Source organism: Merops nubicus, unplaced genomic scaffold (assembly GCF_000691845.1).
Source record: "Merops nubicus isolate BGI_N331 unplaced genomic scaffold, ASM69184v1 scaffold5356, whole genome shotgun sequence".
Taxonomy (NCBI): Eukaryota; Metazoa; Chordata; class Aves; order Coraciiformes; family Meropidae; genus Merops; species Merops nubicus.
Window position 1 is genome coordinate 7,797 of NW_008616852.1, and position 26,690 is coordinate 34,486.

Sequence of the window (26,690 nt, forward strand, 5' to 3'; positions counted from 1 at the left end):
CTTTTTACAGGGTTTTTCTTTTTTTTTTTTTTTTTTTTTTTTTTTTAAATTGGTAGCAAAACTGCCTTAAACAAGTTGAAAAAAATACCCTGGGGAAGCAATAACATTGGGGTACCAAAAAGATTAGTCTTCTGAGGTTAAAAGAGCAGTGCCCAAGGTCTTACCAAACCCCTCCAGACAAACACAGACAGTGAAACCAGTACACCCTAGTTTAAAACCACACATAAGAAGAATTTAAGCTAAAACGTTCCCAAACACCTCCAGGAGGAAGCTGGCAGCTCACACACGCCCCTCTCCCCAGTTGTGCCCCCCAGCCTCCGACCATCTTTGCCATTTCTCCATGAGGTGGCACCAGCCACCCCATCCAGGTGCCACAGCCTGGCTTTCAGGGTGACAAACTCTTTCTGTGCCCTACAGCCCATAAGAGGCCCCCAGAGCTCAGGCAGGGGCTCTCAGCACCCCAGCGGCACCCAGCAACGAACACAAAATACGACGGTTGCCAAAAGAAGCCCTCGACCCCCCCTGCAGAGCATCCCTCCCTGGCCACAGCAGCAGGGACATGGAGAGGTGCCCCCCAGCCTGGCACAGACCCTCAGAGGAGCCGCCCTCCCTGGGTGGGCAGAGGGAAGAGCTGCTGGATAAATCCCTGTGACTGTGCAGATAACCAGCATCAATTCACACTCCTCTCTGACAGTTAGGGGAAAGCATCACGGCAGGGAAAGCAACACCTAAACTATTCTGATTTGTGCCCCTTAAACCAAACAAATCTCAGCAGCAGTCTGCAGCCAGTGCTGGGCTGAGGGGCCAGCACCACATCCAGCCCTGGCAGCAGCCCTGGCGCCCCTAACACAGCTCCTGCCAGGTGGAAAGGGCTCAGCAGGACCATGAATCACAGCCTCCCATAGTGGTTAGGAGCAAAGTGCTTCTTTTAAATATGACCAGTTTAACAGGTTAGACAAAATGACTTCAAGAAATGTTATTGTAGGTTCCCTCTGCTTGCAGAAAGCCAGGCAGGTTCTGAATCAATCGGATGGTTTATGGTTTCTAAGCTGTTAAAATGTGGGATTTTCTCCCTCAGCCTCAGCACCCAGCCTCAGCACGGCCATTGACTTGTCCATTTTCTTGCCTCTTCCTCAAACATGTGCTCAAAGACCCAGGCAAAGCCCAGTGCCATGGCCTGTGACCCAGCTGGGCTATTGAGATGGTCCTCAGGCTTCTCCCAGGCTCTGCACACCCAGAGCTGGACAGAGCAGGTGGCTTCAAGCCAGGCTTGTGACACCCCAGGCTCAGAGTCCTCCGTTGGTGGCTGCAGCAAGCCTCCTCTGAGCAATGAGCAGAGGATGTGCCCATCACCCTGACCCTTTTTTTGGTGCCTCAGTTGCTCACATACCCATCTGAATATGGGGCAATCACCCCACACTTGTGATTTTCAAAGATGACTTTTACAACATAAATAGCAGCTGCCTTTCCAGACTATAAAGAAGCCTTAATAACAATTGATTACCTCAATGCTACAATTACTACAGGCAAATTTTTTTTCCCTCCAGGTAACACCAAACAAACCCCACATTAAGTTTAATTTATCCTGTCCTCTGCTTGTGGCCTTTCTCCTCAGCAGAGCAGTTAAATCCCACTGCAGCATGTGCTGGAATGGTCCTTAGGAAATGAACTCTGGGGAAGGACACCAGTTGCTCTGCATCCAATGATGTAATTAAATGTCAGTTTTAACCCTGGTTATGATTGTCCCACCTCATTGCCACACAGTCCTCCTACCTGAATCTCACCTCCTCTTCCCCTGCCTCTAACAAAGCTCTTGGCAGACAAAAAGCCAGCACAGGGAGCAGGAAGGTCACTCTGAGCCATGCATGTCCCTGCAGAGACAGGCGTTTTGGGGCTGTCACCTGCTTCTTTGAATGAGACTGCTTGTAATTGCTTCACTAAATATTCAGCAAATATGAAACAGCAGTGAAGGTCACACATGCTCATGACACAGGCTTGAAATATCCTTGTACAAGTGCACTGTGTGATGTTCCACCCCAGTCCTTTCCCCTCTTTGCTCCTGAGGCATCAAAGAGAACAGGCAAAGTGTGGCATGTAGGGAATTCCAAAAAAAGTCCTACATCTACAGCCCTCCTGGGAGGGTACTCAAGATGTCAGTCGCCATGCAGGAGCTGACAGACAGCAGCACTTGCTCTTCTAGACTCATGATTGTGAATTAACAACAATTTAAATGCAGCAGCACTTGCATAGAGAAGCAGTTACTGGAAAACAGCATTGCCTAAAAAGACAAAGTTAGAACCTCCCTGACCACGTTTGTCCAAGACTACAGGAGAGATGGAATCATGACAGCAGCATTTCTCTTAGTTGTTGCTCAACCAAACCACCAGCATTTTGATTAATTGCAACAGTGAGCAAACAAGCTCCCCCTGCCCCGAAAAGAATTACTAGGCTTTATAGTTGCAATCTAACTTTACAAGACCCTTAAAGCTTGGAAAGAGACAGGTCACAGGATGGAATTTTTCAGTCACTCAGGAAACAAAGCTGTGACAGGGCTGTCCCCAGGCCACCAGTAAAGCCCTCAGCAAGTGGCACAGTCAGGGATGAGAGGGACCTGTGGGTTCAGTTCTGGCCCAGCACCCCGGCACCTTTCTTTTCTTCCAGAGGAGCTGCTGTGCTGAAGTGGAGCTACAGGTTCAGTGCTTGAGTGTTCACTCGTTATTGGGGAATTTAAGAAAAGTTTTGCAGACTGTTTAGCCAAATAAAGCCCAAAGGAAGTGAGAATCCAGCAGCTCAGGCTGGCTGACAGTGTTACCTGTGTTATTCACCCTGTTACAACATACATCAGGTGATGAACAGATGCTTCCCTCTTACTATGAGATAAATATCTGATAGGAGAAATGTGAAAGTGTAATATCCAAGCTCACCCTAACTGGAACCATTTTACCATTCCTTTCATTCATACTCCACCAAATTTCTGCCTCTGTGACTCTGCACCTCACACACTACATGCCCAGAGCCTGCATGACCAAGCTCGTTTTCATCCCACTCCTCCACCTTTTACTCTAATTGTAATACATAAATAAGATAAAATTGAACCTCCCTATTTTGCAGTCTGAATGGTTCCTACTTTTCTAGGCAAGCCCTGCTCTCCTCACACCCCTCCTGGGTGTGGAAGGTGCTCTTGGGCAGGGTAAGGGTTGTCCTTCCCCTCCCTGCCCTTTGCTCTGCACTGCTGGCTGCTCTGTAATAGCACAACGCTGAGTGACATTTTAATAAAACACGGGGCTAATAAACATTTCAGCAATAGTGCTGGAGAATTGATAATGAACAGATTTATGTCAAATTATTCAATATCTGCAAGCCGTGGCTGCTCTCACACTCCCCAACTGCCAGTCCAGCCCCAGTGTCTGAAGCCCACCGGCGCCCTGGCTCCCCACCCCTCTGCCACCGGCACACCTCGGAGAGCATCTCCCTCTTCCCCACTCCTCAGCAGCTCCGGGGAGGGATGACAGCCATTCAGGGGTTAAAGAGAGGCAGTGAACCCCCAGCTAATGAGTAAGAATTCAGCAGGCAGTGTAAGATAAATGGAGCTTTCTCTGCTTCTGCTGGAGTCAGCATGAACTGCGGCCCTGCGGCTTGTTTGTGGCAAATGGAGTGCGCGAAATATCAAAGGGCAGTGATCCAGAAGAAGACCGACTTTGACAAATTTTAAATTGGCCAGAAAGAAAACCAGAAAAAAAAAAAATAAAATTATGCAATTCACTGTGTCCTGCAATCTTGGCTTTCCTGCTATGGTGCAGAATTAGTGGCAAAACAACAGCAATGATCCCCGATGTTGGGAGCAATTACGAGGCATCTAAGTGAGATGCTTATCAGTGACTGAAGCTTTTAGAGCTCTCTGTATGTACAGTTGTAAGTGACTTGCTCTTGTGTTGCAGTCATTTTAATTAAAGTGTATGGAGTTTGCTGGGAGTAATTACCCTGTAGAGGAAGAGAGGGAAAAAAAGCCTGAAGAGGCTCCTGCCTCCTCACAGAGCGTAGGGTTGGATTTTTGAGATACGATGGCAGAAAACCACATCCCCTATTCCTCCTCGTTTTTGTTTCCAGGGATGCTGGTGTATGTTCCACCGGTGATGCAAGGGTGGTCTGCACCCAGCCCTGGTGATGGACCCTCTAGCAGGGCCACCCAACAGTGACTAAGGTGGGTGGCTGTGCTCCCTGTCTTCCTCCACCGCTTCGGGATTGAAGCGCTCCGGCAGCCCTCTTTGTCTGCAGCCAGGACTCTGCTCCTGGGCAAGGGCTCGCCCAGCAGTGGCCACACGGCATCTTCCCGAGGCAGCAGGGCAGCCTGGCCATCTGCAGTGCCAGCACTTCTCGTGGTGGGGCCAAGGCAAATCCTCTGAGAACCAGCTCCCGCCGTGGTGCCCTTTATCCGCGTGGAGCGGAGCTGACTGCGCAGCATTACTGCCTCCTCTAACCACACATCTGATTGCTCCTTCCCCTGGAGGCTCAGGCAGCTCTCTGGCAGCTCCCTGGTAGCTCCTTGGCATTGGCTGTGGAGGTGCCAACACCCCCTGAGCCATGACTGCGTGAGGAGCCCACCACAGCCATCCCACCCTGGAGTGTGACACAGGCAGAGTGTTCTGTGGGACCCTGTGCGAGGTCTCCAGGGTTTGGTGTAGTCTCACCATCCGTTTGCTCCCGAGCCTAACACAGCTCAGAAGTGAGGTTCTGTGACAAGAATCTCCTGCTTGCAACTACAAACATTACAACTGGTTTTATTCCAGCAGACACAGGCAGACACACCACATCCACGACTCTGGGTATCTGTGTCTGCTCCCCCAGCAGTAATGCAGAATTTACATGAGGAAGATCTGCTTGGGTAAAACTGCTGCCTGGTGCTGCTCTGCAAACCTCAAGCACCTGCTAACCTGCTTCTTGCCCAGAAAGCGACTGGCACAGTGAGAGAAAACAAAGACACTGTCAAAATACTATCATAAAAAAAAGAGAGAAAATGTTTGATGCTACCAAAGACACTTGTAAGAACCTGTTTTTCAGCAAAAGCCGCCTGATTCCTTCCACTCCCTGCACCCTTTACAATTATTATTCTCTTCCCAAGGCATATCAGAATAGTTGCTTTGTATATAAGTTGTTGCACTGCCATAAATTAAAAAAAGCCAAATAATAAAATGTAACTGCTGCAATAGCCACGATTTATCAGTCATTTGCAGAACACTTTTCCTCCTGAAGGATCCCAAAAGGCTTTATAAATTCAAACCATACCCACGTCGCATGCTTCTTCCACTACTGAAATGTAGTCAATTTTGGAGGTAAAAAGAGTCTCTGTAAGATTATATTCTTATAGTAAGAGCCAGTAAAGAACTATTTAAAGAGTCTATTCCCCTGAGAGAGTACATAGCTGCTATTAAGTGCACTTTGCTGAGCACTCTGCATTTTGGGTCACTGGGTGCATCCCAGGCGCTGGGATCTGAAAGGCTCAGTAATAAGTGACACACACAGTGACGTGCTGGTGACTGAGCACTGCAGATCACCCTGGACTTCACTGAGGAGGGGAAGAGTGTTTTGTATTTTCTTGAAACTGAGGAGCAGACAGGTATCATTACTCAAAACTACCTCAGACACCCAGTGCTAGTCCAGCAGCCCAAAACGTCATTGACCGAATTCTTAGCTACACCAAATGACGCCATCTGAAGGTTTGGCCCATGAGCTTTAAGTGAGCTGAGCAATTGCTGAGATGGAAATTAGACTCAGACACCCACAGTGTCTGTTCTAAGACCTATTCTATTAAAAAAAAAAATCAGTTCAAAAGGTCTCTTGCACACAGCCTAGGGATGCTACATGCACTCGAGTACCCTCTCTCACAGGCACCCACGCGCAGCTTGTCTCAGCCAGCCCTCTCCCCAGGTTAGATGACAGCAAATAGAAATTCTCATGAATTTGAGGGACTGCCTCAGTGCCCCCTGGGCAGGGGTGGGGGCAGGGGGAGCAGCTGAGGGCCCCGGGGACGTACCCAGGCGCTCTGCCAGGCGCATGTACACGGGGTCCACCCGCCGCATGGTCTTCACCAGATCCTTCCTGCGGAACTTGATCTCCACCGTCCCCTCGGGCTCCAGGATCCCTCCTCTGAGCAGCAGGGAAAGAAAAAAAAGGCACTTTCAGGTCATCAGGCAAGGGGAAACACAAAACAGAACGGTTCAATGTTATCTGGAAAGTATGTAAAAAGAGGAGAGAAGAAAAAGGGGGGAGGGAAACAAAACAAAGAGACAGAGAGAACAAGAAAGAAACCATCTTAGCTGTTATTTACCCAATGCCACAAACACACACCAGGCTTCACAGAAACACCTCTGTCCAACAGCCTGCAGCACAGCCTGGTCCAAGCACTGCTCTTCAGCAGCCTCTTTTAAGCTGTGACCTGAAAGCTCTTTCAAAAGGTGGGGAAGCTTTATGACAGAAACCAATTAGCCACCTCTTATTTTCATTAGAGATCCTGCCCACTTCCCAGGTCAAAGCTGGAGGGGCATGTGATTTGAAACTTGGGCTTGGTAAATAAAATCACTTCAGTCTTTAAGGGTGAGGGTGGGAGTAAGGATGAGGAGGAAGGTCAGTGCTGGGGGTTACAGAACAGCAGCGGCGATGAGAATCATTACAAATGTGCAATGGTATTTGGGGACAGGATGACATACATTGCAAAATAATCTCTTTCTTGGCTAGTGGAGCTCAAGACCTCTGGAGTCCAACTACAGCTCTGTAAACCACACACAGTTCCTCCTGATGTCTTTGGAAGGTGGGGAGAGATTGCTGGCTTGAGACCACAGATCTCTGTCTCACTTCTTTAGAAGAGAGAGAGAGGCAAGCATCCCATCAGGAGCAAAATTCAGCTGGGAAGGGCAAGGGAAATGGACAACTAGGAAGGGCATCTTCTCAGCTCCTCCCCACATATGCCTTTCTTTTTTTTTTTCTCCCTCCAGAGCAGCTGCCTGGGAATTTTGCCCTGCTGAGATGGTAGGAGTTGAGAGGCCCCCTGACAGCACAATATTTGTGCTGTCCTTCTATACACCTTCCATCTGCTACAGAGAGCCCAGGCAGGGCTGGCTTCTCCTCCAAATGATTCAGTATCTCTGTGTTTTAGAGATTCTTTAAAGTGTCTTAAAAAACCTGCGTCCAAGAGCTGCCTGTAGTTTTGTACCCTAAACCACCAGTCACTAGAACTGTAAGCTGTATTTTATTAGAGAAGTGCAGCCACACAAGTGCCCAAAGGACACACAGCACAACACTCAGGGGGTCTGAAGCACACACTTATTCCCACTTATTTCATTTGCAAAACTGTATACACAGGCACTTGTTTCAAAGCAGTGTGTGGAAATATCAGAACGGTCAAAAAAACCCAAATAAATCCTAAGCACCAACATCTCCCTGTGCTCTGTGAGCGTTAGGAATGAACCTTCACAGAGGCTGGAATGTGCCCCCAAGGGAGTCTGAGACTATCCCACTGGTCCCAGCTGGGATGGGGACCCAGCAAACCCTTTCAGGAACAAACTGCCACGCTTCCTGGCGAGCTTCTCGCTCAGGCTGGGAGCTCTGCCCCAAAGCTGTCAGCTGGTGGGGGGGGGGAGGGCTGCCCCACCTGCTCTCTCTGTCTGCGTAGATCTCCATGTGCCGGGGGTTGATGGTGGGGTCGATGACAGCCCAGGAGCCGCCCCTCAGCTCCGCCTGCGGGGGGATGTAGATCCGCACCGGCTGCCGGTACTCCCGCAGCCCGTCCACGATGTAGGCACCAAACTTCAGCACCTGGTCGTACATGTCTGCAGGAGAAGGACACAGGGCTTGAAGTCAGAGCACGCCAACGCCCCGGCCGTGCCACGCCTGGGCAAGCTGGGAAGAAAACCCCAGAATTATCCAGCTCTTCTGACCACGCTGCAAGCTCTGGCTGGTGTTGTCTGGACCTGGGCAAGATGGACTGGGAAAGATGTTCCCAGGTCAGTCCTGTTCCCAGACACTGCATCTCCAGCTCTGGAGATGTGGCCTGGTGACTCCCAGTGGCACCCCATCTATTCACACAACACGAGCTGCAGGGTCCTCAGTTCACAGCAGCCAGTCCCACACCACACACCCTGCAGATGTCCAAGCCCTTCCTTCCCAGCCAAGACAAGGAGTGCTCCAGCAGCTCCAAAGCCAGGCCAGGTATTCCTGCACATCACAGGAGCACAGCTGCCCAACTTCAGGCTCACTGCCATGGACCTGTGGCATGATCCATGCACTGGCCATGGCTGGCCCAACCCCAGCAGACCTTTTGCAGATCTTTATAAAAATCTGTGTGTGGAAAGCGTGCAGATGTGGAAGAGCATTTCTTTTCTTCTTGCATTCAAATTTGTTTAAGGCATTTTGCTCCAATTTAATAAGAACAGCTCCACTGTGTAAAGACAGTACATTGAAAATATCAGCCCCAAAGGTGATTTAAATCAAAGAGAAAAAGGGAAGGCAGAAGAATTTAGATGAGATGATATAGTTTAGAATGGATATAGTTTTAATGGAAACAGGCACTTTCAAATATATATATTTTGCTACATATAATTATATATAGAAGTATCAAATCAAATACGTAAGAAATGAAAAACACTTATTAGAATCATCTAGTCCATCTCTTTGTTCATGCAGGACTGTATCCTACACTTCCTTCCCAATGCTTTTTAAAGCTTTCATTTAGAAATCCCAGACAATAAATCTACTGCTTCTTTAGGGGCATTTCCACAGCCAAACCCATGAAATTTTCCTCAGTATTCAGCCAAACTTCCCCCCTTCCCCATCCCCATTAATTCTGTATTACTACTCCTTGCCTCACCCCACATAATCTCTCCCCTCCTTTGGGCTTGCTATAAATAGCAGTAGGCAGTAGGGGTTTTTTTTCCCTCAGACACATTCTAGGTACTCATTTCTCATGTCTCCCAGGATGGGATTTTCAATCCCTTCCATAATTTTTGTTCTTTGCTTAGCACCTCCCAGTTTGTCTATTTTTTTTCTGGCATATATTAAAGCACCACAGCAGAGAGCAGCAAACCAGAGTGGGTTACAGATATGTGCCACACACACATGCTGGCCTGCAGGAATAGTCTTAGAAGACTGAGACACTTTTATTCATCTAAAATCCTCACAATCACTTGCCAAAGCCATCACTTCTGGGGGAGAAAGAGACTCCAGCCAAGATCCCCTTGTCATTTAACCCCAGATTAATGTTAATGCTTAACATGAACACAGTTAAGCACTGAACTCTGAGAAATAGACACACTTGCTCTTACATAGATATACACCCACCCTAAAACATATAGAACAAATAAGAGATGTATATAAAGTGTGTGTGTATATATATAAAAATAAGTACCACAGGCACTGATGTGATCTCTCCAGCTCATTTGCAAAGTCATTGCCCAAGTACCCAAGAAAAGGAGTTTCATGTTGTTTAAGAAATGTCAAATTCTGATGAAGAGAAGAACAATTTATTTCCTCTAATTGCAAACAAACATAAATTCTGGCAGAGACAGTGGGGCCTGAGAATCATACAAAACCCCAACCTTCTCCTTTGTCCTGAGCAAAGAAAAAGACCTCAAAAGGGGTGACAAATTTATTACTAATTACACAATTATTTTATTATGTAGTGCTAGTAATAAACCACTTGAAGTACTTTCAGCTAATTCTAGTGTTAAGAAAATAATTGCTTGATTCAAATTATTTTAACGGAATTAATTCTTTACTAGACATTTTTTACTAGTGCTACATAATAAAATAATTGTGTAATTAGCAATACATTTTTCACTCCTGCCAAGGGTATATATTTTACTCAGGTTACGTGTAGGAAAAAGAAGCATCACTTGTTTGAACAAGGCAGAGGGAGGAGGAGCAGAGAAACTGAGAGAAACTTGCTGCTTTCTGTGGATAGCTCCAAACCTCTTTCTGGTTTACCAGCTGGCATCAGTGAGGAGTATTTCTGTGCCTACAGTGCTTCCAGGACCAGACTGTCAAAGCTGTCCAGGTTCTGTACACTGTCACTGTCACTCCTTTTGCAGTACAATCCTGCAATTTTAAATTCCTATTTTCTATATGGATTTACACCACCAGCTGGCTTCTCTTGCAGGCTCAACACTTCCACTGCAGTCTGTGGACCTGCTGCTGCACTCTTGGGCTGTAGATACAGATTCAGACCTGGCTGTAAGCACCTCTGTTGTAGAGGATTTCCTTTTCTCTTATGGTAACAGCTTCCACTAATGAGAGACCAAGTTTTGCTCAAATACAGAGGAGACAACCAACACAGCTGCCACCACTGAAGGGTCCTCACGGTGCCACGCACAGCTCCGGGTCATGGAAGCTGCTGAGCTCCAGAGGTGAGCCAAAGGGGACTGAAGCATCCACAGGCTATGGAGGGGTTCCTGCTCTCCTGCAGGTTTTCCTCTCTTGCCATCTCAACTGTTCAATCTGCCTACACTTACCACTTCAGCAAAGGGGGGGACTCTTAAAGAAGGTGTATTTTTAAGAGGTAAAATATAAGGAGCATTGATGAAAGTCACAAAAATACTGCAAAGACAACCCAAGACACCTGCTTGTAGTCCCCATGCCCAAACACCAGAACACACAACTTCCCTGACTGATGTTAATCTGGCACTTTAGGGTGAAACTATGAAACATTTGCTGTACTGGACACCTGCCTCGTGTTGGCAGTTTTGCTGCATTCCCCACTCTTACGGGGGAAAACGGTGCAGCACATTTCACTGCTGCAGGTGGCAAATGATGCCAGGTCTCACTGCTGCTCACTGCTCTGGGCTTGAGCTGCCTGGGCAGCCCCAGTGCCTTGGGTGTAGACCTTATAACCTGTTAGCAGTGTAACAAACACACTATGTTTAAAAGAAACCCCAGCTGCTTCCCTCATCATCCCCGCAGCAAAGAACGCCACACACGTTTTAAGAGCCGGCTGTTTGGGAACTGTTCTTGCAGAGAATTTGCTTACGTTGAGGCTGGAAGGATTACAATTAAATATTATACTTGCAGGCCAAGTTTAATTCCTGTATTAATTCAACCCTCAGCTAAGAAGCTGCTTGCAGGGCAGGGAGGCTGCAGAGGTCCCCGAGAAGCGCAGGGCTGTCGGACGTTCCGCGCTCAGGGCGCACGTTCCCCTCCCCGCCTGCCTGCTCAGCTGCAGCGTGCTCCAGCACCACACGGGCACGAGAGCTGCTGGAAGCTGTTATCATCACACTCTACGTGTAAATATTGGCAGGCAGATGCGTCGAGCATGCTAGAAAGGCTGCAGACAGCTTTTTGCATTTCCATCGCGTCGGGCAGCGCGCCCTGAACCTCCAAAGCTGGAACGGATCTCATCAGCTTGGCTGGATTATCAGCTAGGACCTGAAGGTAAACACCAGGCGTGTATTGGCTGCAGACACATAATGTCCCCTCATAAACCCATTACAGACAAGCAATACCGTCATGCAACATCCAGGTAATCAGAGATTTAAAACAGCCTTTTCATTCTGCCGGGAGTTTTTTTTATTATTATTATTGTTATTTATAACCTGTCCCGGGAAAAAAAATAATAAGTGAAACATGAAAAGCCAACTGCGAGTGACCCTGTAGCACAAGCAGCGTGGCAGTTTAATGTGGTGGGGATTTGCATGCTATCAAACTATTCACGCCGAGTCCGAGACCCCGGTGCTAATTTCCAGTAAATTTCACGCTTGATGTCTCCCCGTCGTGGGTCACTGCTGGTTCGCCTAAATAAACCACTTCCAAATGGCTCCTCCATCTAAATATTCCAGCCAGTTTTTATAATTTAATTTTGCATTATGCTGAATAGCCTTCTGGCCAGATAGAGCTCGTTGGGGAAACCACCAACACCCCTGCGCGACGCCTTTATTTATGTTATTTAGTTTTTTATTTTACGGCCTGAATTAGAGCTCCCAGGCTGACTAGGGAAGAGGGGGATTTTTTTCTCTCTCTCTTTTTTTTTTTTTCCCCTCCACTAATGTCAATTTTCAGCATAGCAAGAGCTGTCTCTAATCTTTTCCTACTCATTACACACAATTTTGGAGTCATTTTACCCACAGTGCAGTCGGCTCCTGGCAGTGTGTTTGTGTGCACTGAGGGGTGGCATAATTGTTTATTTTCCCTCCCTGCATAATCCCCAGCCAGCACTGAAACCAAAACTGCAAACAACTCCCCAAGGGGTCCAGAGGGTGCCAGGAGAGACCAGAGCTGGCTCTGCACACCCCAGGAGAGGACGAGGGGCAGGAGAACACATGGACCAAGGTGAGGAGCACAGCGGCTCCGCTCCTCCCTCTGCTCCAGCAGCTCTCTCCTCCTGCTGCTGCCAGCTGGGTGCAGAACGTGGGGATGGGCAACAGAACTATTAGCACCCTTGTGGTGCCTTTTCCACCACAGAAGCACAGAATTGGTTTGGTTGGAAGAGATTTTTAAGATCATCAAGTCCAACTGTTCCCCCAGCACTGCCAGGTCCCCACTGCCCCGTGTCCCTCACACCACATCTCCATGGCTTGGAAACCCCTCCAGGGGTGGGGACTCCACCTCTGCCCTGGGCAGCCTGGGACAGGGTTTCACAACCCCTCTGGGTAAGAAATTTCTCCTAATATCCAACCTAAACCTCTCCTGGTGCAACTTGAGGCCATTTCCTCTTGTTCTATTGCTTACTGCTTGGGAGAAGAGCCCGACCCCCCTTGGCTCCAGGCTCCTGTCAGGAGCTGTGCAGAGCCAGAAGGTCTCCCCTGAGCCTCCTTTGCTCCAGGCTCAGCACCCCCAGCTCCCTCAGCTGCTCCTCCCCACACTTGTGCTCCAGACCCTTCCCCATTTTCACTGGCCTTTTCCTGGACATGCTCCAGCACATTGGGCTTCTGGTCTCAACTCCAAAACTAAACTGAGTGTCTGAGGAACTCAGCAAAGGGCACAGGCAAAGCCAACAGAGCTCACAACTCAGAAAGGCAAAACAATATTTAACAAACAGTTGGTAAAGTTACACCAACAAGTTTTCCCCTAAGTTGTGTGGCAGGGAAAGTAAGTCATGAAGGGAGTGCAACAGCAGCAGAACCATCCTGAAAGGTAATGGGTATTTTCCAGAGGGAAGAATGTTCCCAGCTTTTGCCACCTTCCACCTTTGCACCTGCAGCCTCCACGGGCTTGCTTTCTGCTCTGCTGAAGAGACAGTGAGACAGCCTTTGTCACCCTGAGGGTCCTTCCAGAGCAGGAACTCTCCTCATGCCAGCACATCTAACTTCTCTTCTCTGTTTGTTATCTGCTACAGGCAGGTAAGAGGCTGTAATCTTTTACTTATTTAAATTTCATAGGACCAATCTCACATTCTTGGCACTTCACAAAATGCAAAGTAGCAATATGTGCTGCAAAAATCTCACTGCTGGTCTATTAACTGAGTGGTTTTAAAGCTGTTCACTTCCCCTGAGCACCACTACCACCCAAAGAGTCAGCTGGGAGCCAGTCCTTGACAGGACACTACTACAGCAGGAAAAACTGTCACATTTTGAGACAATGGGGACAGAATACACTGATATATTTTTGATATGCAATATTGTTGCCTGACCCCACCCCACAGTGAAGCTGAGGCAGAAGGATATGAAGTTTCCTGAGCAGAAGGGGTTTCCTGAGTGTTTAACTAGCCCAGGTTGGCAGCTGTAAATTTTGTCAGCAACTAGACCACTGTTAACAATCAACTACTTGTTCTCACTGCAGATGAGACTCAGTTGGATTCAATCTTCAAGGTCTTTTCCAACCTAAGCAACTCTGTGATTCTCAGATCTGGCCAGTTCCTGTAACTGTACGTGAGGGTACATATAAAAATCCACTTGCACTGAATATTTGGAAAAGAAGGTGGTCTCAGATTTGCACTTTGCACGTTCTGTGTCACTCCTGCTCTTTGCCTGTTAGAGACAGAGCACACATGGGGAGGAGAGGAATGAAACCCCTGTCACCACAGCCACTGCAGCACAGGCTCTGTCCTCCACCTGGCTGTGCAACCACCACAACTGACTTTGAGAAGAAATGGGCAGAGTGTTGCCATGGCCCCAGAGGGCTGACATGTCCAAATATGCTGGTAGGCCTCAAAAAGCCTCTGCTGGCATTTCTAAGGGAGGTCAGTCACATCTATGCTGTGGAAGAGGGGGGCCTATCAGGGTGCTGAGCCAGCAGAGCAGCTGCCACGGGGTATGTCATGGTGGGGAACAGCAACAGTGCCCTGAGCAGTGAAAGACTCTACAGAACAACCCCAAAAGGGGATCAAACAGCTGGTTACCTTTCATTCCACCAGAGAAGCCTCTCCAGTTAGCGAAGACCATGAGGGGCAGCCCTTCTCTGTTGAAGTCATTGATAGCCTGTGCTGTCTTAAAGGCAGAGTCTGGGAACCAAACCTGACCAGCCTGCTGGATTATCTGTTGGGAATGAAAACAGACTGTTAAGCCTCGAAACACATGAACCTCAGAGTTGGCATAACAACATAGAAACAGATGCAGCAAGAGCTGTGATGTGGAATTAACAGTGAGGAATGCAGCATGTGGGATGCTTATGGTCTGCCTGTCCACAGAAAATCTGAGACAACAAGAACAGAGATGGTGTGGAAAGCCTGACACTATGGCTGTGTGAGACAGTGAAGGAGAGGAGAGCAAAGGATATGCAAAGGAGAAAACCCTGAGGAGATGATGTATGGCCAGAGCTGTGAAATCAGGCAGGAGAAAAGCAAAATGTCAGAGCAGAAAGGCCATGAAATACTAAGGTCACAGCAAGAGAACAGGGAAATGATTTCTGCTTGCCCCATCTCCTGGAGGATGCACCTCCTAGCCCCTGCACCTCACTCAAGTCACAGGAGAAGCAGGAGTGCTGCTGGGGATTGTCTCCTGTGCAGATGGCCAACACAAGTGTCCATTCCCTCCTCCCAGCCCTGCCGTGCATTAGCACCCGGCCAGGGAGCAGCTATTCCCTCTGCCCCACCTTGGGGGAAAAGGTCCCACCAAAGCAACTGCTCTTTCCACAGAGATGTTGTCATAGGACAAACAAGCAACTGAGCACACGTCTGACCCACCTTGGCCTCAGAGTCCAGGTTTGCAGGATCTGCAGGGATGCTGAGCTCCACTGTCCTCGTCTCTACAGCAACTACTCCCACAGGTATTCCACCCAACCTGGAACCACGTCAGACAAGTCAAAATTCCCATTTCTACCGTCACACAACCAGACATTTTTTTTCCAATTTACATCAAAACAGTCAAAAGAGACAAATAATGCAAGCAAATGGTCAAAGAAGCATTCTGGCCTTTTTCAAGAGTTTAGGCATGTGGCTGGAGAATAGAAGCCACAGTTCTCAAAGCAATCTCTAAAACCTAGCACATACCTCACTAAATATTTAATAGAATAAACCCAAGCCCAAACAGCTGCATCTCCAGCACCCTTCCCCTGTCACCACACAGGTTGTGATACTGATGGGCTTGACCATGAAAAATAACCAAGAAGACCCAATGCTTCCCAAGCCCAGCTTCCACAAGCACTGCCAGCTGATGAAATACACCCACAGGCTGCATGTCTAAGCAATGCTGGTGTCTCAGCTGCCCTAAACCTCCACTGCTTACAAAAGGTCTCTCTCCCAAGAGGCTAGAGTGAACGACGGGGAGGAGGTTTGGGTCTGCCCATCTGTCTCCTTGCCAGACCCTCTGCTGCAGGCTGCCTGCAAGGATGGGAAGGGCACAGGGACAGGGGGTGGGCAGGGAGTGCAGGCACAGAGGAGGAGGCTCAGCTCCATTCCCCACAGCATCTGAGCACTCCTTTGCACAAAAGGCAGCTTGCCTGCGATGACAACGGCGTGCTCCCCGGCTGGGAGTCCCAGCAGAGCCCCCACGCTCTGCCCAGGCACCTCCAGTGGGATGACACACCACGGGCAGAGAAAGTGACAGGGCCTGTGTGCACTGGGGGGTTGAAAATATTCCCATTCACTATGATTAAGAGTCTGCCTAGAAACCTGTAATTGCAGAAGCCGTCTTAAATCGGTAACTTATAACTTCGGTATTAGGGCCCATGTGACCTAATAAAGAACATCTTTATCCAAGTATTACAGTTATTTATTGAACTTGAAAACAGCTCAAAACAACTTCTGTTTTCCATTATACTTCATATAAATTTTATCAGGCTAGCACATGAAGATGCTACATCTTGTTTTATAGTGTGTCCCTGGACAAGTTGCCATAGAATAATAAAAGACAATTTACAGCCAACAGCACACGTATTCCAAACATACATACAAAAGATGAGTTTTGGCAGCACTTACAGTAACAATCCCAGAAGAATACATTCCTATTTGTTTTTTTTCAAAATGCCACTGCTTTTGAAAAGTCACTTTCATTTGTATTATATATACCTGCAGGTGAGAGTCCAAAGCAACTTGGAATTTGTCAGAAGGAACTGCCAGTGAAGCTGCACATGGGCCTGGACAGAGACCTTCTAGCTTTGCCAGATCATTGATTTCCAACCCTTTCCTGCCCCCTGGTACACTGTTTAACCTGAGAGCCTCTAAATAATTACAGGATGTTGTCAGATAAAACTGAAAGTGTCGTGGATAGCAGATAAAAACACCAAAAAGTATCACAAAGTCTCAGGATATCCCAAGGTCACATGCTACAATCAGGAGTAGAGTCAGCAGGTATTTTCAGCTCTTCTCCACACTGTGTAAAGGTCAGACAATATTCTGAGTGGAAAGGATGATCCCAAAAGGCAGCACTGAGCTGCACTGCACACAAAGGTCCCTCGGGCTCAGGAGCAGTCTGTCTCTAGCTGGGCTTGTGCAGCCCACAGCCCCCTCCTCCTGCCCTGGCCCTGTGTCTGAGGACATGGGCATGCTTCTCCACGTCACCTCCTGCACCAGCAGAGTCCAAAGCCACTTCTAAACCTACAAAAATGTTAAGTTCTTAAGAAAAGAGCAACAGAGACATTTTGCTGAGCACATCCTCACCTGGAAGCCTCCTTCAGTTATTATGCTGCATTTCATGAACATATTAACAGAGCTCCTGATGGGCATTTTAGAGCTGTCCAGAATGGACCCAATCCTCTGAAACGTTGCACATGAGCTCCAGTGAGTGTCACCAGCTTTGCTACTTCACAGTGTGAGCCCTGCTCTCTGCCCCTCACTGGGAAGACTGGGCAGAGCTGTGGCTTTAAAAAGCCTAAAAGAGAAACAGGAGCTCCCAGTGCCAGGTATTGTGGGGCCATGTGTGCTGTCAACACAGAGGGGATAAGGAACAGCCCTGGTTCATGGCTGAACTGGCTGGGAGCCTGGGTGGCCACCCTGGCTGTGCCCAGGGTGTCAGGAAGAGGGATGCCTGCCTCTGTCTGCCACCAAGTGCTCTGGTAATGCAGCACAGCATCACCAGGGCTACCCTGGTACTACAGTCAGTCTGAGGACTGATGGAGTTCAAACCCCAGGATTTCCAGGAGACTGTAAGCATTACCAGGGAATTTGGTTCTGGCTTGTTGGCACTGTGATACTGACAGCATGGGAGGTGAAAGATCTGTAAATAAAAGATTTTTGTTTGACACAGATTTCTGCCAGGAATTAAGGGACTCTGCACACCCATCATGCATGACCACAACCATATCTCATGACCTGAAGCCTCCAGGATCCCATTCAGGCAATTCAGGGTTTTTTCTGCCCTCTCTCCTTTCTAACAAAAAAAAGAAAAAGCAATCCAAAAAAGGCTGACAATTAACTGAAACCACTGACATCAATTAGGAGCTGGGAGTCTGCTGGAGGCAAGAGGATGAAGCTCTGTCTTGAGAGGAGAGCTGGTGGTAGTGTGAGGAATGAGGAGTGACAAAGGATAAGCACGCTGCATTTGGACAGCTCGAGCACTTGTAGTGGAAACTCAAGGGAGATAAATGTCCTCTCTCAAAATGGCTTTATTCTGAGAGGAAGCAGACAATCAGATCAGGGAACTCAGTGCCATTTGAGGGGGCAAAAATATAAACAAGAAAAGAGGTGATTTGAGGGGGTTCTGTCAAAACACAGGACCCCATCTCCAGGCACCTGCTTCTGCCAGCTCTGGGGGTTCAGGGACCTTCAACACCAAGAATGACCCAGGCTGCAAATATTTGTGAGGCAGGGTTCTAAATCTTGAGGCAACGTGGAGCACTTTAGAACCCTTCTCAGGTGCCACTTGGCAGCAAGGAGAAGTGACTCCTCGTGGGAGACTGTGAGTGCCACTGGTCTCCAGAGCTGCACATCTCTGCCTCGTGAAAAACAACCAATATCAGGTGGGGTGGGTGCTTGTTTGGAAAATGCTGCAAGTTACTGCTCCAGGTTAAGCACTTCTCTCTGCAGGGCTTCTTGCCATTTCCTCTATTTTCAGCTGAGCTTTTCTTACAAGTCAAAATGCAAAACAAACTGTGTAACGTATCCCTAAGTAAGTCAGAGCTGCCAGAGGGCCTCACTGTGCCACCATGTACCTGAGGAAGCAGATATTGTTGGCTGTAATTTTTAACAAAAATCTCCCTTTTTGGTTTTTGTGCATGTTAAAGCTGTCACCTCCAAGCACAGCAGGAGATAGAAACAGATCATGCTTCATTCCTGTGGTAGAGTTGCATCCTATCCAAGTAATGACTTATTTTTACTTAAAACCATCAACTTCCCAAGGATGCTGTAGAAAAAAAATGCAAAGCATAATGAAAACTTATTTCTTCAAATGTCCAAATTAGAATCTACCTTGCTCTGCCAACCACAACTGTCTGTGCCCAGGGCTGCATGATCTCCAGGAATGAGCCATTGTCAAAGAAACCACTTAGCCACTGTCCTTTTTGACCTAAAGGGAAGCAAAAGAAAAAAATATCAGAGGAAGGAGTTGGAAGGGAAGAAAGAAGGGAGAATATCAAAGGAGAAACTGAAACTTGCTTAAAAATGCCAATTGGAGAACGTGGCACTGTCTTTTTATTTATTTATTTATTTTTAAATAGATTATAATACAAGGGAACATTAGACAGCTGAGCATTTGTCTGCCTTCAGCCATCATGTCTTATTTCATTTGCTAGCCTGCATAAAGACAGCAATTTATCAGCAAAAGCATCATTTATTGTTAAACGATGGGGTGCGGATAGCAGAGGGACTTTGCCTGCTCTTAAATAAATAACTCTGTTTTTTTCAAGGCACCACAAACATTTGTCAAAAGGCAGTAAAGTCATTAATGATGTTTTTCAAAATGCCTTTTTCTATTTTAAAAACTTCTCTCACATTTTTCTCTTGATTCTGCCTAATCCTTCCTCTAAAGGAAGAATGCTGAAGAAATCCAGGAACTAAGTATGAACATTTCTATGATATTTTACAACATCTGAGCATGGTCCGTGTCCTTTTGGACAAACTGAAGTACTCTGACACCAAAAGCTCCACAGATGACACCAGATGATGCACCTCTCCCTTAACTAAAGCATGCTTTGAGAGTCAGCCCCCTGCATCAGACCACAAAGCTTCATGAAGCTCTGCAAAAAAACCCAACTCAACCCAACCCAACCCCCCCCAGCTTCCCTCCTTGGCACACAGCTTCTGAGGGATGCTTTAATCCAGCCAAGGACCTCTGCTTCTGCAAACCCAAGTCCAAAACCAATTAAAAGTGGAGATCCAAGCAAGCTAACCTCTGCTGACTTAAACAGGATGGAGAGTGTTTTATCAAGACCAAACTTGTAATTACTGTGTTCTACATTCCTTGCCTCTGTGGCCCCACTGTAAAATGTGACCATCCATTTCAAAATTATCTCTTTATCGTGAGCCCAAAGCTGATGGTTTAGATTCTGGCCTCGTGTCGGGCGTCAGTTTGAAGAATATCACGGCAATATCTCCTCTAATAAATGGCTTTAACTTTTCACCTAGGAGATATCTGCTTTAACTTATCACAGGGAATCATCTGCTTTCCTTAACGCTTCCACTAAATTAAAATCTGAAGTCACTCGATTTGGAAGCCAGCGTTAGCTGCACTCAGACAGCTGGATGAATTACTTGAGAGATGATGAAAAAATATTATCCAAACCCAGAAAACTTAGTTTATCACAAATCTCATTTTAGGCCCCCAAACTCATTAATAACAGGAGGCATAATGGGTCACCCAGTTTGCAGGTTGTATGCACACAGGCTGCAGAACCCCAAAAGCTTGCATGGGGGTTCAGCGGTTTGCAGTGTTTCCAAAACAATTATGCTCCAAGACCTGCAGGAATACTGTGATGGAATACTGTGATTCCTTCAGTGTACAGACCCTTGTGTATGGACTTTCCTCTGAACCACAAAAAATCTATAACAGTAACAAATAATTGCAGGTGTCCTCAAGCACTCAGAATTTACAGGCTAATTTTATATATTATATTCAAATTGCTTAGCACTAGTTACTTGATAAGCTCTGAATTTTTTGGTATTGCAGACATAAAGCCTCAGCAAACAGTCTTGAAAGAAGAGGAATCATTCCATATCTTGGCCACCAAAGATCTACATACTTGGATTTGGGCGTCCAGCCAGCAGCCAGCGAGGGTCATAGGGGGTCTTGGTAGGAACAAACTCTATGGTTCTGTCTATAGGATCCTTGACTTTGAGGATAGGAACAGGGCTGTACACGCTCTAAAGGAAAAAAGAAAAGTCTTGAAGGAAGCAATTCTCCTGCATGGCTCTGCAGTAAACACCAGCTCTGAAGGACATGGTCAGAGTCCTTCCCCACCACTGCACAACCCTTCGACTGATGGGATCCCAGAGCCTTGGCAAGAGCCTCAAGAACCTTCCACGGTGCTCTATACACTTTCTTTGGCACCCACTGGCAAATGTTGCCCTTCGTTTGCTCTTGAACTTCAGGCACAGGCAGCACTAGTGAGGGGTGGCCATTCCATTTCTGCATGGTGACCAGGCCACCTGACTCCTGCTACACACTCCCTCCTGAAGGAAGGTGACCTACGTGTTCTTCTTTTTGCTGCCTTCCTGCCTGCAGAGCAGCTTACACACATCCATCAACCCACACACACTACTGCCTCCGAGGGGAACTTCTGGGGACTCTCCAGTGAGACAGTGCCTGGAGTCCTGAGGGCAGCAGGCCAGGGGAGTGATGTGAGAGCACCTAAGGCAGCACCAAGCTGCCCCGTGTCCCAGTTCCTGCAGTGCTTTAGGACAGAAATGACTTTGTTTACTTCAAGACCATAACATTTAACAGCCTTGATCATGAGCCTAAACCATTTTGCCAGGCACCATACAAAGAGAAAAAACCAGAGAGCCCCCCAGCCCATCAAACCCTGTGAGCAAAGCCACAGGCAGCAGCACCTGACACTCCTGCAGGGCCAGGACTCACCTTTGGCATGTAGGAAAGCCACTGCAGGATGGTGTAGACTCCTTCAAAGTCATCACACACAGTGCTGTGGGTCACCCCATTGTTGTGCATGATCTGGATCCCACCCAGCTGGTTGTTGGAGGTGTACACTTCACGCCCAAGCACCTTTTGAGAGAAAAATGGGAAAACCATCAGTGGGTGGGGCATGACAGGAGGGGTTGGATGAGCCCATCCCTGCATCAAGTCATGATCACTTCAACACCAAAGGATAGAGCAAACCACTCACAATAGACCTTCCCAAGCCCTGTGTGCAGGTAAGATCTTCTGACTAGTGGGAAACTGAGGCAGAGGACAGTTATATGACTTGCCCTTCCCCAAGCAGCAGTGGAGCTGATTCATGACCAAGTCTCCTGGGTGCTGTTGAGAGAAGAATGGGAAAACCATCAGTGGGTGGGATGTGACAGGAGGGGTTGGCTAAAGGGACACACGAGCCCATCCCTGCATCAAGTCATGATCACTTCAACACCAAAGGATAGAGCAAACCACTCACAATAGACCTTCCCAAGCCCTGTGTGCAGGTAAGATCTTCTGACTAGTGGGAAACTGAGGCAGAGGACAGTTATATGACTTGCCCTTCCCCAAGCAGCAGTGGAGCTGATTCATGACCAAGTCTCCTGGGTGCTGACCCAAGCTCTGCTCACTAATTCAGAACTGCTCTGACTGAGACGACTGGTAGGATGGACCCACTTAAACCTTTGACTGGGGAAAAACCCAACATCACACAGAAAGAGAGGTACAGCAAAGACAAAGCCTCACCAGCTCCTTAGAGAGACAGGGAAAGAACAAGACTCTGAGTGCTGGGATTCTAATTCTCTTGCACAGCTCCATCTCTAATCTCAGCCCAGGCTCCGCAGCTCTTTTCTCATTCTCCTGCTGTCTCTTTCCATTTGCCCTCTCCCTGACTGATACACTGATCTCTCGGTCACTCAGCTTTCTGCTCCACTGAGTCCATATTACTAATAACACCTCTGCCACGGCCAGTTTACCTCATGAAGGCAGGAGCACATCATTACAAAATAAACTCATAACTTTGACATTCTAGCAAATACATGCCGTTTGTTATTTTTATGGGTTGAGTCTTTCTAACAGACAGAGGGCATTACATACCTGCTTCATTTAGATCTTAGAAAACCCCCTCAAACACACACAGACAACCTGCCCTCCCCCCAGACACCCAGCACAGCTCATTTGAGGAAGAAGGGCTCCTCAAAGAGAAGAGCAGCCCGGAGCCCAGGGCCACCCAATCCTTGCAGAAGGGATGCTTGGGTCTGACTTCATCCTTCTCCCAACATCCCACAAGGAGCACTCAGGACATAACTCATCTGAGGGGAACTCCCTATGTCTCAGGATGTGATTTTTTTTGGGTTGAAAGTAAGAAGGTACAAAAGGGATATGAAAACAGAGGATTTTGATCTGTTTATAATACCCTGGATCAAAGAGCTTTCCTCCTGCACAACACCAGTTAGTCACAGCCAGGGTCAGGCAGCTCCTGAGCCCACCTAAAGCACTGCCTGACCATGGGCCACAGCACTATCATTTCCTAACTCCAGGTTTATTCTCCTTTGGAGGAAAAAAGGCCTGGCAGTCTGGCACTTCACAAAATTCAGCATTTCCCAAGCACTACATGATCCTCTCTACACTCCCCGTGAGACAGATGTTAGTCGAGACAGAAGAAACCAAGGCATGGAAGTTATGCAATTAGCCCAAAAATTTAGAAGTCATTGTGGTTTTGCAGAGAGATGCTCCTGGGTCTCTCTTTTGAGCTCCATCACCTTCATCTTCCTCTAACAAAATCAGTGCCATGGTAGAAAAGACAGCAGCATAGATTTAGGTTCAAGGAAAAGAAAACCTCAGGGCTCCAGATGCCAGGCACAAGCCTACCTAAATGCCTTCCACAGAGGAAAATAAAAATAAAAAGGATTTAAACTCCCCCTCTATGAACTAATACAAACGTACGTGCATGCAAAGTGGGCCTCTGCTGCAGCTTATCCAGAGACACTGCAGACAGCTCAGGTTTACCACTGCTGACAGGCAATGAAAACAGTCTAATATACCGCCTGCTCTCCGCCCTAAATCCCTTTTTGGAGCTCAAGATAAACATGCAGTTCCTTCTCCCGAGTGCTCCAGATGGCTCAGGGAAGGGGCAGAGTGTTGTGAGGGGCAGAGCAAACAGCACCCTGCTGCAGCTCCCAGAGAGCACACTTGTCACCCTGGGGCAGCAGGGACAGCGTGGCCCCTGGCTGCAGCCCCCAGCACCTTCTGTGTGACACCTATGTCCACACGAGTGCAGGGGGAGGGATGTGTGACAAGGGCACACGTGAGCTCCAAAGCAGAGCCTCTCTTAAGCACAGTCCAAAGGCCAAGCAAGTGGCTCCACTCCCCAGTGCAGAATCTGAGCAGCCAAAGAATTCAAGATGCTGTCTTCCAGGCACGCTGCTGGGCCGGGTGCTGGTCCCCCAACCTGCTGCTGCTCAGGGCTCTTCTGTCTTCTCAGGGATGACCACAGATCCTGCCAACTTGCTTCACACATCCAGCTGCAGACTGAATTGGGTGCCAGAGGTTAAAAGGCACCGAAGGGCCAGCCAGCTTATAGACTATGATCATTGGGCTTGAGAAAAAAATGAATGCAATAGCTCATCCATTCAGCTCTGCTAACCACCTCATCTCTGACCTCAGAGGACTACATTTTTAAAGGCTGACAAGTAATTCAATCTCCAATTAACAATCTTAAATGGTGCAATGCATATTGCTGTATAAAGGTTTCTGCAAGAAAATATCCAAGGGTGAATGAGAACACAGCTGCTGGAGAAGTCCAGGATGGATGCTCCTGCAAGGAGAGGATTCAGATGCTCCTCAGTGAGACACACGGTCAGCAGATGCAGGAGTGGATTTAGAAACGTTGCTAACTCAGTTAGGCAGGAAATACCAGGAACAAACCCACGTGTGAAAAGCCTACACAGGATTAAACCCTGTATTGGATCTGATCAGGACCTGTCACAAGGGTAAACTTCAGTCCCTGAGAGTTTGGGTCTGCCCCGGGGGAACACTGAGCCACACAGAGTGGGAGGTTAACAAGGGAAAGCAGCACTAGCCCAAGGCTCATAGAAGGCATCTGTTTAACCACCAAACATGTGCACAGAAGGGTTAAGTTTGCAAAGCAGGCCCCTCCTAGCAGAAAGGTCACTGGCACTCCAGGGAACAGTCAAAGATGCAGCTATCAGAGTCAGCTGCCACAGACCAGAGATCAAGAAAGGTCCAGCACGAGGGGTGGGAAAGAACAGGTTCCAGGATTTTAAAGCTGAGATACACAATACACATATACCTGAATACTGGCAATATTTGACCTCTGATCTTGTGCTTCATCTGGTGGCAAAAACAGACAAAAAAAGCAGCCATGAGCAGCAAAGCATCACACAGTAAGCTGCTGGCACCAGACATGTTGCTTTAAATAAGAGTTCTTTCCACTCCATGAAAGCTCAGAAACCACATTTCTGTCCACCCAGCGTCTGCCGTGCCACCAAAGGAAGCTGCTGTGGGTGACTGGCCCTACAGAGATCCTAAACTTGCCCCTCCTGAGGTCCCTGGTGAGGACCCCTCACTCACATTGCTGCTGCTCCCCTGCACACGATGCCAGTAAAGCAGGGCTGCCACCACCTACCCCGTGTGTTTGGTGCCAGCCAGCCTCCCAGCCACCTGGGATCCACCCATCCCAGCTCGGATGTGGATGAGCTGCTCAGTGTCCCTTCCTTTGCTCCTGAGGACAAACCTCCTGAGGATGTAGAAAGCAGGGCACACTGGGCAGAGCACAGCCTCCCTGCTCCCAGCTCAGCGAGAGGAGCAGGACACCACCGAAGTGCTCAGAAGGCAACAGGCTGGTGCCAGAACTGCACATGGTCAAGCTCAGCCCATGACTGGAAGAACACACACCATTTCCCAGATAATGCAGCCTTTGATAGCAGATGCTTACAAAACACAGGGGCAGTACCCTCAACACTTATTCCATTCGGCTCTCCACAGGCCACTCTCCCAACAGCAAGGGAAAGAGCATCTCTTTTTCCTTCAGAGGATCGTTTGGGAAGTACAAAGGAGAGGCAGGATTCTAGCAGCCTTTTCAGCCTTTAAAAGACTGTCCTCAACAGGTTTATAGGCATGTCATATGCATATTAATCATTTTCCAGCACTCAAACCCATGATGACCAGCTGCTTTCTCCGTGCTCCTTTTCAAAACCTGAGCTGCTAGTTAGTTGAGACACTCACTGCAAAGCTGCTTTGGCTGCAAACTTGATTGGCTCATATGTTTCATCAAAGATGAAAGATCTGAAAAAATGACAGCAGAGGGCTTCAATGGGAATCATTATGTAACATAAGTGCTGTTATTATTCAGAGCATATCATGTGTTTATATCAAATATAAGTGCCAGATTTTTATCCGAATAATTTCAATAATTGCAATTCCCATCCCACCATTTATATTATCTGCCAGAAACCTGAAGCAGAAAAGGCACATGCACATCCTATAAATAGCCTATTTTTCATAAACAGGCAGAAATGATCAAAATGAATGTCTCATCAGAAAACACAATGTGGGAACTTAAAACCTGACTGCTATTATGTGCAGTCAAGCCTCAACAGATCCTGCAGCGTTCATTCCTACCACTCAGCTCTTCCCCCACATGTATCGTGTCAGCAGAGGGTAAAACAGCAGCAAGGGATGAGGACCAGGCTGAGGTGGGATGGCAGCACTCCCGAAAAGAGCCAGCCTGGCCTCCTGAGCCTGCTGGGATCCTCAGACACCTCCTCTCTCTGCTCCTTGCATCCCTCATCCGGGACCGTGCGTGGTGCCTGCACTTCTAATTTACGAGCCTTCGGTGGGGGACCCTTCTGACTTGGGAACATATTGGCTCGGTCTAATGCTTGGAGATTATTAAAGTCAGAGCTATACTCCACTATCAAGTCTACAGATCTTTTATTTAGAAGATATGGTGCTCTAAATGCACAAAGAGCTCCCCGTCACCTTCACATTAAAGCCCCTAGTGCCTGGTAAATGGAATTATATAGCTGTCATCTCCTTTCCCCAAAGTTTTAAGAGTACAATGGGCTCATTTTTTCACACTCCATCCCAGCTTCAGAACTAAGAGACCTACTTTGTATTGATTTAAAGTCTCAGAAATAAATAAACCTGCTTCACCAATGTGATTCACAAGAAATTCATGATACACTATTGCATGATATATTTCAAGCTGTGGCTCCAGCTCTTTTTTTCCTTTGGTGAGTGATGGGGGAGGTG

At 47.7% G+C, this 26,690-nt stretch overlaps 1 protein-coding gene across 1 annotated transcript in view; it reads right to left on the reverse strand.

Annotated features, from left to right (window-relative positions):
- Positions 1 to 21,509, reverse strand: part of LOC103775487 (acetyl-CoA carboxylase-like) — a gene marked incomplete at both ends in the record, with an annotated part of 29,235 nt that extends 7,726 nt beyond the window's left edge. Inside the window, 7 exons of the mRNA XM_008942946.1 lie at positions 6,032 to 6,144; positions 7,646 to 7,823; positions 14,318 to 14,453; positions 15,101 to 15,197; positions 18,761 to 18,857; positions 20,530 to 20,650; positions 21,366 to 21,509. Of these exons, the coding sequence (XP_008941194.1) occupies positions 6,032 to 6,144; positions 7,646 to 7,823; positions 14,318 to 14,453; positions 15,101 to 15,197; positions 18,761 to 18,857; positions 20,530 to 20,650; positions 21,366 to 21,509 (886 nt within the window). The remainder of the gene's footprint in view (positions 1 to 6,031; positions 6,145 to 7,645; positions 7,824 to 14,317; positions 14,454 to 15,100; positions 15,198 to 18,760; positions 18,858 to 20,529; positions 20,651 to 21,365) is intronic.
- Positions 21,510 to 26,690: the final 5,181 nt, after the last annotated feature.